The sequence below is a fragment of the Rhinatrema bivittatum genome, chromosome 13 (genome assembly GCF_901001135.1).
Source record: "Rhinatrema bivittatum chromosome 13, aRhiBiv1.1, whole genome shotgun sequence".
Classification (NCBI taxonomy): domain Eukaryota; kingdom Metazoa; phylum Chordata; class Amphibia; order Gymnophiona; family Rhinatrematidae; genus Rhinatrema; species Rhinatrema bivittatum.
Window position 1 is genome coordinate 6,722,872 of NC_042627.1, and position 16,121 is coordinate 6,738,992.

At 46.7% G+C, this 16,121-nt stretch overlaps 1 protein-coding gene and 1 long non-coding RNA gene across 4 annotated transcripts in view; one reads left to right on the plus strand and one right to left on the minus strand.

The window, feature by feature from the left end:
* CARNS1 (carnosine synthase 1) overlaps positions 1 to 15,158 on the plus strand; it is an 89,171-nt gene extending 74,013 nt beyond the window's left edge. For all 3 annotated transcript variants that reach the window (XM_029575988.1, XM_029575989.1, XM_029575987.1), the window contains 2 exons: positions 3,257 to 4,981; positions 9,924 to 15,158. In XM_029575988.1, coding sequence (XP_029431848.1) covers positions 3,257 to 4,486 — 1,230 coding nt within the window. In that variant the 3' untranslated portion in view covers positions 4,487 to 4,981; positions 9,924 to 15,158. The remainder of the gene's footprint in view (positions 1 to 3,256; positions 4,982 to 9,923) is intronic.
* The window catches only part of LOC115075533, a 120,731-nt gene that overhangs the window by 88,024 nt on the left and 16,586 nt on the right, over positions 1 to 16,121 (minus strand). The window lies entirely within an intron of this gene.

A 16,121-nucleotide genomic window follows, 5' to 3' on the forward strand; every position in this document is an offset into this window, starting at 1 on the left:
CTTCTTCTTCTAATCCATGCATGGACTCCCCTGGCAAGCATGAAAGTTTTGAAGCTCACTGCAGAGAAAAAAACAGCTTTTAAGCCAACTCTAAAAAAGTAATTTTCTCAGCTCGAAAAGGCCCAAGAGGGCTTCTCCCACTGCCAGAAGTGCTTGAGATGAGACCTGATCCTTGGGGGGGGGGGGGGGGGTACTCTGTGTGGCCTTACTATGTGCGAAAAGTTCCTCCATCCTGGACAGGAGAAATCCTTCATCACTTCTGATAGCTGGATTCTCACTAGCCAAGGGACTTTTTGCACTGGAGGTGGGAGAGAGATATCCTCTTCAGAAACCCACATTGGTTCATACTCACTGAGGACTGTAGAAGGGGTGGGCTCTAATGCTCTCCATGTCGGTTGCCAGTGCCAGTAAAATCCCCTTCTGCACTGTAGCTCTGAGCTCTATAGCGGAGGGCTGGCACACCAAGCTACTCTCCTCCTACGAAATTGAAAAAACCTTGACTGCAGTTGACTGTGCCCTAGAATACACACGCCATGCTGATGAGACAGACAGCGCCTATCTGTTGCTGAGTCCAGATAGTATAAACGGCTTGGGGCCGTAGGAATCTCCCGCGCAATAAAGGATGAAGGCACCTGCGCTGAGGAAGTATCTCCCCTCGTGATGTCGAAGGGTGTGCAGCTACAATGCCCCGCACAGGCAGCGCTGGTTTCTTTGAGGCTGAGGAAGACAACCCCAGGGGGATCCTTCACACTGCTTAGGAACTCTGTTTGGCACTTTATCTAGCACCACATTCATTTGTACCTCACTCAACCCCTGACCTCTGGCGGATCCGGGAACTGGTGCCATAGGTAGGGGGGGGGGGAACCTTTCCAGACTTGTAGGAGGAAATAGAAACCTACCTCGTTTTCAATTTCTGAGAATCTGACAAGGCTTCGCTCTGTGAGGAGAATTGTTTCTGCTGTCCAGCCTTGTGCAGCTGTACCATGATCTTACCCAATGGTTCTTTCCATAAGATCTCCATCTTCCAGGCATGAAACTGCTGCACCCTCGGGGACATCTGACCACAATAATATCAGCTGGAAGTGTAATGATCTGGGCCCAGGCAGAATGGGTATCTGTAAGACATATGGCTCTCACAGACTCCTTTGCCTTGGATTTTTCCAGAACATTTTTTTTTTATAACTGAAAAGTTCTGCTGAGAGGCTGTCGAGGCAGCGATAGAAACAAAAATGAATTGTGAATGTAACTGAGGCAGAACAAACAAGGCCAATGTGAACATTTTTAAGAGAAACTTAGAACATGTCCATGCAGTAGCTTGGATGAAGAAAAACCGAGGGGCTCACGAGGTAGCATGCAAACGCAGGAATTCCCACACATCCTCACCCTTTCAGAATGGCTAATTCATGCCTTCTTTTTGAGGAAAACCTCATAAATACAGTTTGAGTAAAACAGATGTGGTTCTCTCTCCCAGCTGGTGGTGTCTATCACAAAACCCATCCAGTCTGATCACTTAGCACCAGGCACTTGCAAACCTTAGCCCTCAGTGTTTGGATGTTTAGAGTGTATTAATTAGTAGGATTGGTGAGTCTGAGAAAGGGTTTCAAGTCTTGGCTTCTGGGAAAGAGTCAACCAGGTAGAATTAAATAAGTTTGTCATCTCATGTGAGAGAATGGTTCTAGATCCCTTGTCTTGAACATAAGGACATACATACATCTTTCAGAATTTGGTTTAAACACTAATTTATTTAGTTGCAATTTGCACTTACCACAGGTTTGTGGACAGGAACCTGAGTTTTGCCCAGCCTATAGTTATAATGCATATGTAAGGTCCTCTTCATTATAAGCCTTCCATACCAGACCCCACTGTGTCATGGGACATCAATGCGGTTTTAAGCCAGCTGATGACTGCCACCTCATTAGTCTATTCTCAGCTCAAGTACCTGACCTTGAAGGTCATTTCAACTCCCAGAATCAGTGAGCTCCATGCCTTAGTGCCTTATCCACCTCAGAATGAATTGCAGCACAACGAGGCTGTGCTTTGCACCCTTCCTAAGCTCTTCCTAAGGTGGTGTGGGATTTAATCAGTCTTCTTTCCAACGTTTTCCCTTTGCCCTCAGGTTTATAAGGGAGAGGCTGTACCACATGCACTGTTAAACCACGGTTTTAAACCTTCTTTCTGGAGCTAAGGGCCTGATTTACTAAGGCTTTTCCCATTCTGTGTCTATAGTAAATGAGGCCTGAAAGCTCTTAGAACGTCAACCATCTATAATTGGCTAACAGATGGCATTTCTTATTCTTCTGCTCTTGCACAGTCTTCCTTAGAAGAGCACGCCCAGGCCCTTGCTATTTAAGCATTAGCTGCATCGGTTGCCGGTTTAAAGTTAACTTCCTTAGAAAAGATTTACAAAGCTGCAATATGGAGTTCAGGCCATACATTCACCAAACGTTTCATTGAGATTTCAGCTTCAGAGTCATACAGCTCTCCTCCTCCCTTGTGCCACTTGTTCTGTATCACTTTTCTAGCCTTGCTTTATCATTAAACTGCATGCCAGTTCCTCTGGTGTGTGTAGAAGCTTTTTCCAGAGGACTCTGGAGACAATCCATCAATAGAAGCACAAATAACTGCATCAAAGATTTGCAATAACTACACCTAGGGAGATGCAATAAATATTTTTAAGAGATCAGTAGAGTTATATGACCCATAAGTGCAACTCTATTGAGCTTCTGTCATCAGAGATCAAATACTGCAGGTAAGTAATTTAACTTTTTCTATCCCCCCCTGAGCTCTTTGACAACGTTCATGTATTCTGGGATCCATGTATTTCACATGGTTATATCTGTGAATCTGAAGAGTTATAACTGCAACATGTATTAATATTCTAGTCTAAGGAAAAGGACTGTATACATTAGACTCTATATGACGCACTGATAACATTGATAGCAAAGAAAGCTCTGCATGCCCTGCACTTTTAGTAAGGAGTGAAGAAGTGACCAAGTAACAGAATGGTTCATCTTTCAGTCGTTGCTTTGTACGCTGCTTTCCCATTGCACTAACGACTCATTCCCAGTACTGAGTCAATCCCAAAGTCGCAGGAGCACAGCTAGCCCTCGTACACTTTACTGCAGTTGCACCTTCTGTTTGCTGACCAGGTCAGCGCACCCCTTCAAAATGTATGGCGTAGAAGTCTGTGCTCTGCATTCCACCCCTCTGCTGTGGTGTAGATTTAATGGTTGTCCCTTTTTCCTTTCTTCCCCAGATTCACCTGATTGAGTCAGACCCGAACCACTTTGCCTCCCGAATCGTGGAGAGCTTCATCCACTATGACGTGATAGACCACAAGCGCGACGAGGAGCATGCCCAGCGGGTGGTGGAACTGGTACGGGAGCGTGGGCTGCAGCTAGATGGCTGCCTCTCCTTCTGGGACGACTGCATGGTGCTGACAGCCCTGGTGTGTGAATTGTTAGGCCTGCGCTGTAGCCCGGCTTCGGCTATGCGCATCTCTAAACAGAAAAGCCGCACCCACCTGCACCTACTACATCAGGACAATCCCCACTGGCCCTCTGCCTCCCTCTACGCTGTACCCTGCTGTCACCTGGAGAGCATCGTCGACGTCGAGAAGGCCTCGCGCTTCCTCAGCTTTCCTGGGGTAATGAAGCTGGAGTTTGGAGCAGGAGCCGTGGGGGTGAAGCTGGTGGAGAACGCCGAGCAGTGCCAGCAGCATTTTGAGAAGATTTCCAGTGACCTGCGAGAAGACACAGACTACCCAGGCATTGGGCTGGGCTGGGGCAATGCCATGCTATTGATGGAATTCGTCTCAGGAACGGAGCATGACGTTGATATCATCCTTTATGATGGCAGGTTGATGGGGGCATTTGTCTCAGACAATGGTCCCACCCGTGTACCATACTTCACTGAGACAGCTGCCAGCATGCCAACTTATCTACCCCCAGACAAGGAGGCGCAGCTGGTGACAGCAGCCTACCAATGCTGCTTGGGCTGTGGGCTGGTGGATGGTGTCTTCAATGTGGAGCTGAAGTTGACCTCCATGGGGCCCAGGCTGATTGAGATCAACCCGAGGATGGGCGGTTTCTATCTGCGTGACTGGATCCAGGAGATCTACGGGGTAGACATCATGCTAGCCAGCCTGATGGTGGCTTGCAGCGTGCGGCCATTGCTTCCCACGCGGCGCGCTCGGTCAGCCACGCACCTGATGGGGGTGATGTGTGTGGTGTCGCAGCACCTGAAGGCGCTGAAGAGCACGGCCAACCTAGAGACGCTGCGAGCCCTGCACGCGCGCGGTGTTATTCGCCTCAACATGCTGGATGATGAGATGATATCCAGTGAGTACGAGGAGCCCTTCTGTAATGTGGCCTGTGCGAGTGCCAGCCGGGAGGCGGCCCGGCTGCAGCTGATTAGTGCCTGCCATATCCTGGGTATTGACTCGCCCGAGTACCCCGTGGAGTATTTCACCTCTGATTTCAAATAACATACGAAGAGGGTGGGTGAGGGAGGGGTGGAGGTGGGCCTGGACCACTGAAAGCAGAAAAGTTCTGGTATCATGAAATGGTGACAGGGCAAAATCTTCCCACAGAGTACCAGGGTAGCTCCTACTTTCTGTGCCCTGCTAATAGCAGCCACCACAATTGCTGCTGGGAAGCATTGGGATATTTCAATGAATAAATATATATATTTTTTTTTTTTCAAAGAAAACTTTTATGGCACTTCTCAAAGGGCCAGCCTATCCCACCCTTTACTATGATCCCCACAGCAAGGGTGAAGTTGAAAATATTTCCTTTTTTATTTCTTATTTATTGCCCCTGCTTTATTCTCTTCTTGCCCCTCTATCTCCTCAGACATAAGAACATAAGAAAATGCCATACTGGGTCAGACCAAGGGTCCATCAAGCCCGGCATCCTGTTTCCATGTTACCGTTGCTAATAATAGCAGTGGCTATTATCTAAGTCAACTTAATTAATAGCAGGTAATGGACTTCTCCAAGAACCCATCCAATCCTTTTTTAAACACAGCTACACTAACTGCACTAACCACATCCTCTGGCAACAAACTCCAGAGTTTAATTGTGCGTTGAGTAAAAAAGAACTTTCTCTGATTAGTTTTAAATGTGCCCCATGCTAACTTCATGGAGTGCCCCCTAGTCTTTCTATTATCCGAAAGAGTAAATAATCGATTAACATCGACCCGTTCTAGACCTCTCATGATTTTAAACACCTCTATCATATCCCCCCTCAGTCGTCTCTTCTCCAAGCTGAAAAGTCCCACCCTCTCCAGCCCTCCCCATCACCCTGGTCGCCCCTCTCTGTACCCTCCCCATCGCAACTGCATCTCCCTTGAGATGTGGCGACCAGAACTGCACACAGCACTCAAGGTGCGGTCCCACCATGGAGCGACACAGAGGCATCACGACACCCCCCCCCCCCCGTTCCATCCACCATTCCCAACATTCTGCTTACTCTCTTGACTGCCGCGCCACACCGAACCGCCATTGCTGTATTCCTGTTTATCGCCCCTGCTTTTTTTTGTGCCTCCCCTCTCTCAGTGCTGCAGTTACTGTTCTCTCCTTCACACTGTGGGGACAGTGTATGTGACCTGAATTACTCTGAATACAGCTATAGCGGGCAGGGGGGGGCTTTTCTGTATCATTCATCTGATTTCTACTTTGTCCTGAACAGAAAGGCCCATCCTCCCCACCCAGCAGCAGTACTCGCTCACACTCTGAGTAGTGTGAAAAAGCTGTGAAAAGGAAAAACAGGAACCGCAGAGGAGAGCCTAGGTGGAGGGACAATAAAGAACAATTATTAATCAGCTAAGAGAAAGTAAAGCAGTGGAACCCCAAGAACAAAGGTTGGAAGCTTCAAAAGTGGACACAATTTTTTGCCTCATTTTGAAAACCTCCAGGTAGGTGACGCAGGACCCTCAACTGGCCAGGCTCCGGGGCAGTCTTGTCTGACGCCCTTAACGCCGGCACTGGTGGCTGCAGTGGCGGCCGCCTTCCCCTGCCGCTTAAGCCTATCACTTCCACAACATGAGCCTGCAGCCACAGCACTGCGGGCAAGCACCTGGCCAGGCCCTTTCAACGAGGGCTCGGATAGTGCTGCCACCGAGAATCCGGCTGCGGTTCTTACAAATGCCAAGAGCCCACATTTCAAAATCCCCCTGACACGATGGGAGGCTTTGTCATTCTCTTCCCCGATTTCAGGGGTTCATATTATGCAGTCAGGGTATAGCTTGGACTATTCCTACATTAGAAAATGAACATTTTTCTGCTCCATCCTGCAAAACCTAAGCTCCTCTGATCCAATGTATTTCAGTGAGAGGAGGTGACGGATACTATGCTCTCTTCCTCCTCTGCCCGCTGAGACCTTTCAAGCACACACACATACACACACACACACATATATATACATCTGTATCCCATAGTGAACCTTAATATAGCTTTGGAAGGTTGCAACCTTTTCAGTTATCAGCTGCCTCCAGATCACGAGGGACAGACCAAGCCAGATATACTTCTACAGAGGCATTTGCACCAAGCCAGTTAAAAGACAGCCAGCTTTAAATACTCCATGAAGATATGCAGGATAAATGTGTATCTCTGTGTGTCTGTATACAGTATGTGTGTATACCTACCTATCGGGCCAATACAGTAAAATCGCGGGACACTCTCCTGTGCGCGCGATACAGTAAATACATTTATTTAAATTAGGCCCGGCGGCAAAAAGAGGCGCTAGGGACAATAGCGCGTCCCGAGCGCCTCTTTTCGGACAGGAGCGGCGGCTGTCAGCGGGTTTGACAGCCGACGCTCAATTTTGCCGGCGTCGATTCTCGAGCCCACTGACAGCCACGGGTTCAGAAACCAGACGCCGGCAAAATTGGGCGTCTGGTTTTCAACCCGCGAGCCTATTTCAAATTTTTTTTTTTTTTTTTTAACTTTTTTAAATTTTCGGCACCTCCAACTTAATATCGCCATGATATTAAGCCTACCTTTGGGTAGGCGCTAATTTCTGACAGTAAAGTGTGCGGCTTGGCTGCACATTTTACTTACTGAATCGCGCGGGAATACCTAATAGGGCCATCGACATGCATTTGCATGTTGCGGGCGCTATCAGGTTCGGGGGGGTTGGACGCGCGTTTTGGACGCACTATTACCCCGTAATAGTGCGGCTAACAGTGCTCTCCGTCGGAGCGCACTGTACTGTATCGGCCTGTGTTTGCTGTGTGTGCTTATCTATGTACATACATGTGGGCGTGCAGTGCCCAAATGTTGTAACAGATCCATGAAGACCTTTGACCTGATATTACCTTGAAAAGGAGCGATGCCATGTATTATTCAGCATTTTTTATAAACAGAAATGCACTTTTGTAGATTCCTAAGATATTTGTTTACTGTTAAAATGCTATGGATTCCTACCTGTTAAATTTCTGTGAATTCAGTGCAGCATTGAATAAAATACGCTCTTTACTTGTTCACTGCTTGACCAGACTTCCATCTTATCAAGGGAGCCAAATGGGACTTTTTGAGGTTTGAGAATGTGACCCTTCGGGTAATGCCCTGTGCGAGGCTGCTCTGTGCCTCTCAGCTCAGACCTTCTTAGTTTACTGCTTACAGCCCCATTTAACACACTCAGCTCTTTTACAGACATAGCCAGATTACTCCAGTGATATCACATTGTAGCATCTGTGACATCGCTGTTTGGTCAGTGACACCCCTGGAAGAAAGGCAGAGCCTGTATACACAGAAAAGACAGAATGGTGGTTTGAGTCAGTGCCTTGCAGGCAACCCGGGCTTGATTTATGAAGCTAGCCTCCATTCCTTGGGTCAGCTGGGCCTGGGAGTGCCACAGAAGCAACGATAACAAACCCTAGCCATGAGCTACAGCGACTGCACAAGTGACACATGAGTATTTATTGGATTCCGTATTCCGACTGAAATTGGCAAAAATCATTAACGTACTGGCTGGCTCTAGGGTGCACATGTGCCGTGTTATGGAAGGAGACCGTGGCTAGGTCTCAACAACTCTCACACAACAGACAGGAAGAGGCTACAATGGGAAGTTGTGGATAAAGGCTCCTGATGCCCAGCATGGGCCGGAGTAGTTGGAAAGAACGGCAAAACCTGTCCTTCTAGCAGCAGAGAAGTCCGTTAATGCTCAGAATAGTAAACCTCAAAGTGACCCAGTGGTGATAATCGATAACAGTCTGTCCTGCTCCTATGTGTTTTACAGGGCTATCAGTTACATGTTATTTGTCCTTTATTTAGCCTGGGTCTGCTGCTAATCTAAGGTTACCTGACATTGCATAAGCCTGGGGGAATGGAAAGTCCTCTGGCTCCCAGGGGCTGGGAGACACTTCAGCCCTTCACTTCCCTCCTCCCAAACCTTTGAGCTGAAGCTTTGGCCAGGCGCCCTCTTCTTCTCTGTACCGGACAGGGGGAACTCCAGGCTCTTCGGGAGAGCTTCGGTTTTCTCCTGATCTCTTTCTGCGTGTCTTGCTGTCTCTTACCGTCCTTGCCTTTTCTCTTCTCTTCATCTCATCTTGTCTGTCTCTTCATCGCCTTCCCTAGAACATTTCTGAGTTAGCGCTGGCTTTGTTGCTGCAAAACGTGAGGAGGTGGCCGAAGCATGACCACATGGCATGGGTTTCAGTACTTGAAGCGCCGAACTCAAAAGATTCAGTGAGTACTCAGGCTGCTTGCATGAGTGGTAGAGACAAAGAAAAGGTGCGGAGAAGGACGACAAAAACGAGAAGGGGGATGGGAAAGGTCCCTTAAGGAGAAAGGCTAAACAGATTAGGGCTCTTTAGCTTGGAACGAGACGACTGAGAGGGGATATGATTGAGATTTATAAAACTATAAGTGGGGGGGGGGGTGTGGAACAGGCAAATAAGGACTAGGATTAGGGGACACTCCATGAAACTAGCAACCGTCAGATTTAAAACAAATCTTAAGAAGTATTTTTTTTCACTGGGCGCACTATAAAGCTATGGAATCTGTTGCCAGATGATGTGGTCGAAGCCATTAACATGGTGGGGTTTCAAAAGAGGACTGGACCAGTGCCTGAAAGAAAAGTCCATACACAGTTTAGTAGGCAGGTAGACTTGGGAAGGCCAGCACTTATCCCTGGGAGTGAGAGGCAAGAAACAGATCAATTACTGGGGATCTGCTGGGTATTTGTGACCTGGACTGGCCATTATCGGAGACAGAAGGCCTGACTCGATGGACCTAGGTCTAATGCAGCAGGGCACTTCTTCTGTTCTTAAAGAGCGTAATATGAAAAGAAGTCCTAGCGGAAGTTCAGAAGCCATCCAGCAGGGTCTAGTCTGCGATGACTGAATTGACAAGCAGCTGGCTAGGTCTGGCAGGTGAGAGCACAGTAAACCTCTAGAAGTCCCAGCAGAATCACAGCTGCTCTGTAGCCAGGTCTGTCTGGTTTGGTAGCTATTTAGGGTATTACAAAGTTTTGTAGACATAGGAAAGGAGGAGTGAAAGGTGTGAGCCAAGTGGGAGACCCTGTATGCTCATCTGCCCAAGATGAAGGCATACAAATGAAGACGACTACCAAAACTGTTTTGGATAAGAAGAGATGCCTTACAAGCAGTCACAGTCTGGGATGGATCCTTGCATCGTGGACAGGAATAACTGGGCAGAACTGGTGATTGGTGGTTGCTGCTGTCATCTACCATGTCACCATTTAAGTAATCATCTTTCTTAAGCATAGCCACTAGGATTGCTGATTGCAAATGGTTTAAGGGATAATTTGGAATATCTATGGTAGGGAGATATCCTACAGCTCAAAAGAAACACGCTGGACTTGGGTACATTGCCCTTGCACTGATTCCTCTAGAAATGAGCCTTTAGTCACTGTGCAATCATTAACATGGTCTTTTCATAGGTTTTCTCTTCCTTCTAGGATCTGACCCCATGTGAGAAGATGAGCTGGCTCCCTAAGGAGAGGGCTAAGACCCATGGGCAGAGCTTGCCAGAGCCTTTTGATGTCTTTAATGGGGCACATCCCCTCCTCTGAAGGAGAAATGTGCCTCTTACATTCTGATGGCCCCACTGCTATTCACTTAATGAAACAGTTTTCCACATTAACCCTTTGGTGCCCAGGGTGAGAATTTGGGGTTCTAACTTTCAGACTTTGCTCCTCCCTGACACACGACGACGACGTCTGGAGTCATCCTGTTGTCTCTTTGTGGCAGGCTTGCTAAGATGCCGTACCCACCTTCCACCTCACAACCCTGTTTGTACCCTCCATCCAAAAATTCAACAACTCATTTCTCTAAGTGGAAGTAGTGTGGTTGTCATTTTAGTCAACGTGAAATGAAGACCAACAAATAAGCTGTAGCTGATACCTTTTCAATGGACTAATGATATATTTTTGACTATAAGAACTGCAATAAAAATTGACAAAATAATCAGAACATTATTATCAAGCTAGTGTACAAAGGAGGTTCTGTGATGATTACGAACACAGAAAAGGATATAAAATGGGGGTACGGACAACTCTCAAAACAATACAAGGGTCCCACACAAGAATATACAAAACAACAGAGGAATGTTATCAATACATTCCCAAAGCAGTTACAGAGGCAATCTCCTGGAAAACCTGAAGCAAGTCCATCTATTAGTATGCTCTGCATGCTACCTAAAATCCACAAACCCAGAAAACCTGATTGATGAGTACAAACAGTATCTACATTTGCTGCAGGAAACGTAGCATATTGATTATAGATGTAACCCCAAGGGGTGACCAGATGATGGCATAGCGCTCTTTCCCAGGGCTATGAATTTACTGTCATGTTTAACAGGGAGTCCAAAAGCTCAAGCCTATACCTTAAAATGAGAATATTCTGGTTAACAGAAGTTATCTAAAGTTTATCTTAGGGAGGATGGCTAGAAGGAGGAGATAGGAGTAGTCCTTCCTAAAAGGGGTGTCTACAGTGTGTTTTTTGACAAGAGGTCAAACGTTTATCCTATTTCTTAAAATGGAGAAGGTTTTAGAGAGTGTGTAGAGCTGGCCTTGGGAGGTGTGTGCAGTGTTTGGTGAGTGGCAAGTGTGACTGCTAGCCAATGGGTGAATGAGTTACATTAATGTATTTAAGGATTCTGTGTATCAATGGAGATGATGTCTGAGGAAGGAGTCGGGTCATCAGGAGGCTCTGGAGGGTCCATGCTCCAGGAGGACAGCAGTGCTTCAGCCTGAAGTGCTACACTGACTTTAGTAGGGGAGAAAGGAGAAACAGCCGTCTTCAACACGAAGGCCTACCAAGGAGCCACAATGTGGGTGTGATTTAAGCAGAACTCACAGTGTAGGCTGGATAGAGGGGAGAGACCAGTGTGGATTACAAGTGTGAACAAAGGAGTGCCTGGGGTTTCTAACTACCCTGAGGCGGAACAGAAGCGCATGAGAGAGGATTGCAAAGTTTGGAATTTGGATACAGAGGCGGTGCTGGGTGGGGCTGGCTGGTTATTTCAGTGCAGGGCTGGAGACTAGCGCTAAGCTCCGATGGACTGTCTCAAGAGCTGCTTCTGTGTGCAGAGACTGGGTGGTGAGCTAAAGCAGAACAGTGAGTATGACGTACAACGAGGGAAGAGCTTTATGTGGGCATCCAGTAATGAGGCAGGAGTGAGGTGGCAGCTTCAGGCGGCAAGCTTTGGAAGCAGTAAAAACTGCGCCCCCAAACTCCTCTAGCGACCACCTCACCCTGCAGCCAAAACAACAAAGGACATGCGCAGAATTCCTCCCCCCCCCCCCCAAGCATAGCCGGGGTCTCCTTCGTCTTTGCCATTTTCTGCGCAGAATTCTACGCAGAAAATGGCAAAGATGGAGGAGACCCCAGCGTGCCGCGAGCGGAGCGCATCCCGCTCGTGGCAAAGATAAAGGCCCCGTGGAGAATGAGTGTGCACAGAGGGGTGTGTGTGTGTGTGTGTGTGTGTGTGAGAGATTGTGATGTGAGCCTGAGGAGGGTGAAAGAGCATGAGTGAGGGTGCCAGAGAGAGGGAGCCTATGGGGGAGCAGAGGGGGCAGGGAAGGCGGGGGAGAGGGCGTGGGGGCCCCATCTCATCCCTTGCCTCAGGCAGCAGATTGCTTAGAGCCGCCCCTGTGTGGACCCAGAAGTCAGGAACTGAGTTGGGGGGGGGGGGGCTGGCTGGACCTTGGGGAGGTTGCCGTTGGATATTTCATCCCATGGCTGGGCACTGGGAGGGTACCGACTCTGATGCCGCTCCTGAGGTGTGTGACTGGATGGGAATTGCTTCGGAAGTGAATGCAAAGCGGTCCTTCTGTGACAGAGAGCATAGCACTTGGGGGACCCCCACTGGCTCCATATGTAAAGCAAAGAGAGACTGTGTGATGAGAGACGTTGCCTTGAAGTGCGGTGATAACTTACGAGTGCAGAGTGAGAGAGACTGCCCTGAAGTGCACTAAGGACTAAGGCGAGCTAAGAGAAATAATATCTGCCCTGAAGTGCAGTAAGGACTAAGGCGAGCTAAGAGAAATAATATCTGCCCTGAAGTGCAGTAAGGACTAAGGCGAGCTAAGAGAAATAATATCTGCCCTGAAGTGCAGTAAGGACTAAGGCGAGGTAAGAGAAATAATATCTGCCCTGAAGTGCACTAAGGACTAAGGCGAGCTAAGAGAAATAATATCTGCCCTGAAGTGCAGTAAGGACTAAGGCGAGCTAAGAGAAATAATATCTGCCCTGAAGTGCAGTAAGGACTAAGGCGAGGTAAGAGAAATAATATCTGCCCTGAAGTGCACTAAGGACTAAGGCGAGCTAAGAGAAATAATATCTGCCCTGAAGTGCAGTAAGGACTAAGGCGAGCTAAGAGAAATAATATCTGCCCTGAAGTGCAGAGCACAGGAGAAGGCGATGGAGCCACAAAGGTTCTGGAATATAAAGGATGCAGTGGAGAAAAGGAAGGGGTCGAACTGGAAGCTGGACTGATCTAATCCAGATGCGCTTAAAATCTATTCGGATTATGCTTTGAACGTGAAAATTCTTCTACTATCTATTTGGATTACAATAAACTTTTATTTTGTGGGAGCACAAGCCAGGTGTGGACATTGGATGTTGTGGGCTCACCTGGTCTGTCTGGCCTGTCCCCAGACCATGCCCAGTTCCTGAGTCCACCCTACCTGGGGCTGCTAGCCCAAAGCTCCTCAGGGCTGAGATGTCCCCTTGGCACAGGGGTTACATTGATACACTCACAAAGGAAATACCTGGGTTCTCAGACTTTACTCCATAATATGGATGTGCATTCGTTTTACCCGAATGGGTAAAATGTGATGAGTGAGTCCATTTGTGGATGAACCAAAAATGACTTCTTCTGAAACATCTGAAAATTATTTGGATCTTTTTCAGTTCAGTAAAAAGCGCACGCTAGCAAAATAAACGTTTTACTGGCACATCTGCCCCCACCCCCCCAGCCCCTATTTATCCCACTGGAGGTTTTCATGGTAGAAAGGAGCAGGAGTGAGGCCCAGTCGCTCCTGCTCCGCCTGCTGTAATTTCACAGGGCTGGCCGAGGCCGTTGTTTAACAGCTGTAATGCTTTATGATCATATTGCTATATGGCCATAAAATAACTGGCACCACTTTTAAATCACAGCAGGCAGGGCAGAAGCAATTGGGGCTCTCTCCTCCTTTCTACCTTGGAAGCCCCTGATGGGGTAAGCAGGGGCCAGGAGGGCAAGAAGACTGAGGGAGCAAAGGAGACTGCAGAGAAGCAAGGCGAGGGCTGTTTCTTTTTCTGTGTTCTGGTTTTTGTTTTGAGAGGGGGCATTAAAAAAAAATGTAATGTTTATTTTGGTTTGGCAAATGAACCGAACGGAAATAAATATTAAATGAAATGAACCCCAAAACACCCTCCCAAAATGAAAACAAAAAAATGAACCTAAAGGAAAATGTTCTCCCTGCGCTCCCCTAATACACAAAACAAACGGCATCATATAAGACAGCACAGACTCTCTAAACAGGTTTAACAGGGAACAGCCACCACCTGCCACCCTTCCTGCCACAGTGAAAGTCGAAGCACTGGGCAGCAACCTTCACCAATGCAAACAGGATAGCTGTGTGGTACACACGTCTAAAGACGCCTGCTCTGAACCTCCAGAACACCCCAGACCTTATTACTGACCCAGAACCACGTCAGCTTCAATAATGACATCTGTCTGCTAACCAGGAGAGCCGCTATGGGCACCCGGATCTTATCACAATACGCCGCTGTTCTTATGGCAGGACTGGAAGGGTCATTCCTTAATAGATTCCAGCCCATACCTTTCAGATACTGCCAGTGCACTGACATTTGGACTGAGGAAGAACGGACGGGACTCTTAAAACAATTTTACAAATCTTTGCATACATTCCACCCTTCCATCAAATTCAAAACAGTCAACTCCACGAAGTTATTTTTTTGGATGCGACAGTCTCAATCAACAATGGACATTTAAAAAGATAAATATACAGACAATCAGCTGACAGATGCAGTTCTCTTCACTGCTTCGGCTTCTACTTAAACCTTTTCTCACACTGGAGGATTTCAGAACAGTTCTACAACTACTCGTATTTTCCAACCTAGACTACTGCAATGCATTACTCCTTGGCCTACCTCTTACTACCATCCGTCCGCTACAAATACTACAGAACACAGCAGCCAGAATTCTTACTGGAACAAAGAAACACGAGCATATCACACCAACCCTCATCGCCCTACACTGGCGTCCAATAAAACACAGAATAGAATACAAAGTTCTAACAATCCTTCATAAAATAATCACAAGACAACAAAACTACTGGCTGAACAATTACATCGTACCCCACGCTCCAAAAAGGAACCTTCGATCAACTAATAAATGCCTCCTCAAAATACCTCAAGTAAGATCCATTCATCTGAACACAACTCGTGATAGAGCTATATCCATCACCAGCCCCGCCCTATGGAACTCATTGCCATTCGAAATAAGAACTCAACCAGATACCAAAACCTTTAAAAAAGATTTGAAAACATGGTTTTTCACCAGAGCCTATGCTAATGATCTCATCCAGCAACACAACCAGAATCCCACACAACCAACCTCCAAGAAAAATACACATCCTCAAAGAAACATAAAAGCATCTAAGACAACTTAATAACATACAAGACAATACACAACCCCACATACAAATGGGGTTACTTAACTATTTAAACTATACAGTCACCATGATGTAATTTCTATTTAACAAATATGATGTAACGACGTTTTTTTTCTAAAATGATTCAACGTTCTGTTTAACTAATGTGACTTCGGTAAACAGTTTTGTTTAATATGACTACTGTAAAACGTTTTGTTTACCTAATATGATTACTGTAAACCGTTATGATGATGGCGAAACCGAATGACGGTATACAAAAACATGTTAAATAAATAAATAAATATAAAAATGTCCATTACACCCCGCGGAGTCACACAGTATCACTGTGTAAGCCCTGACTAAATCCCTGAACGTTTCAACAGAGTCCTTCAACAAAAAGCTATAACTCGTAAATCATTTCCAGGAAAACTGCATCTTCACTTAAGAAAACCTACTGCAGGAAGTTTCAGGAGTGGATGGAGTGGTTTGGGATTGGTTGAGGTCATTTCTATTTGATAGGACTCGATCAATATACTGGGATGAAGTTATGAAAAGTCCCATGAGAGTAAGGTGGGGAGGAGCCCCAGGGATCAGGGCTCCTCACCCCTGTTATTTAAATGCCAATGTGAACCCCCATATTGAAATCATCAAGGGCTTTAATGTGGCTTGTTATTTACATGCTGATGATGTGGATGGGAAACCGGATTTTATGATTACAAATTTGAACAAGTGCCTAGATGCAGTAGCCAATTAGTTTGGAATCATATTAAAATCAAACCCATATAAGACAGAGGTATTATGGCTGAGCAAACGGGAAAGGGAATTAATTAAAGATATTCCAGTATTTTCAGGATGTAATAATGTGGCCTAAGGCTAAAGTGAAAAATTTGGGGGATTATTTAGATCGAGACCTGATCAAACTGGTGCCTGAGCAGTTTGGTGCTGAGATGATAGGATCATGTTCTATATTGCAATTGATATGCTGCTCACAAC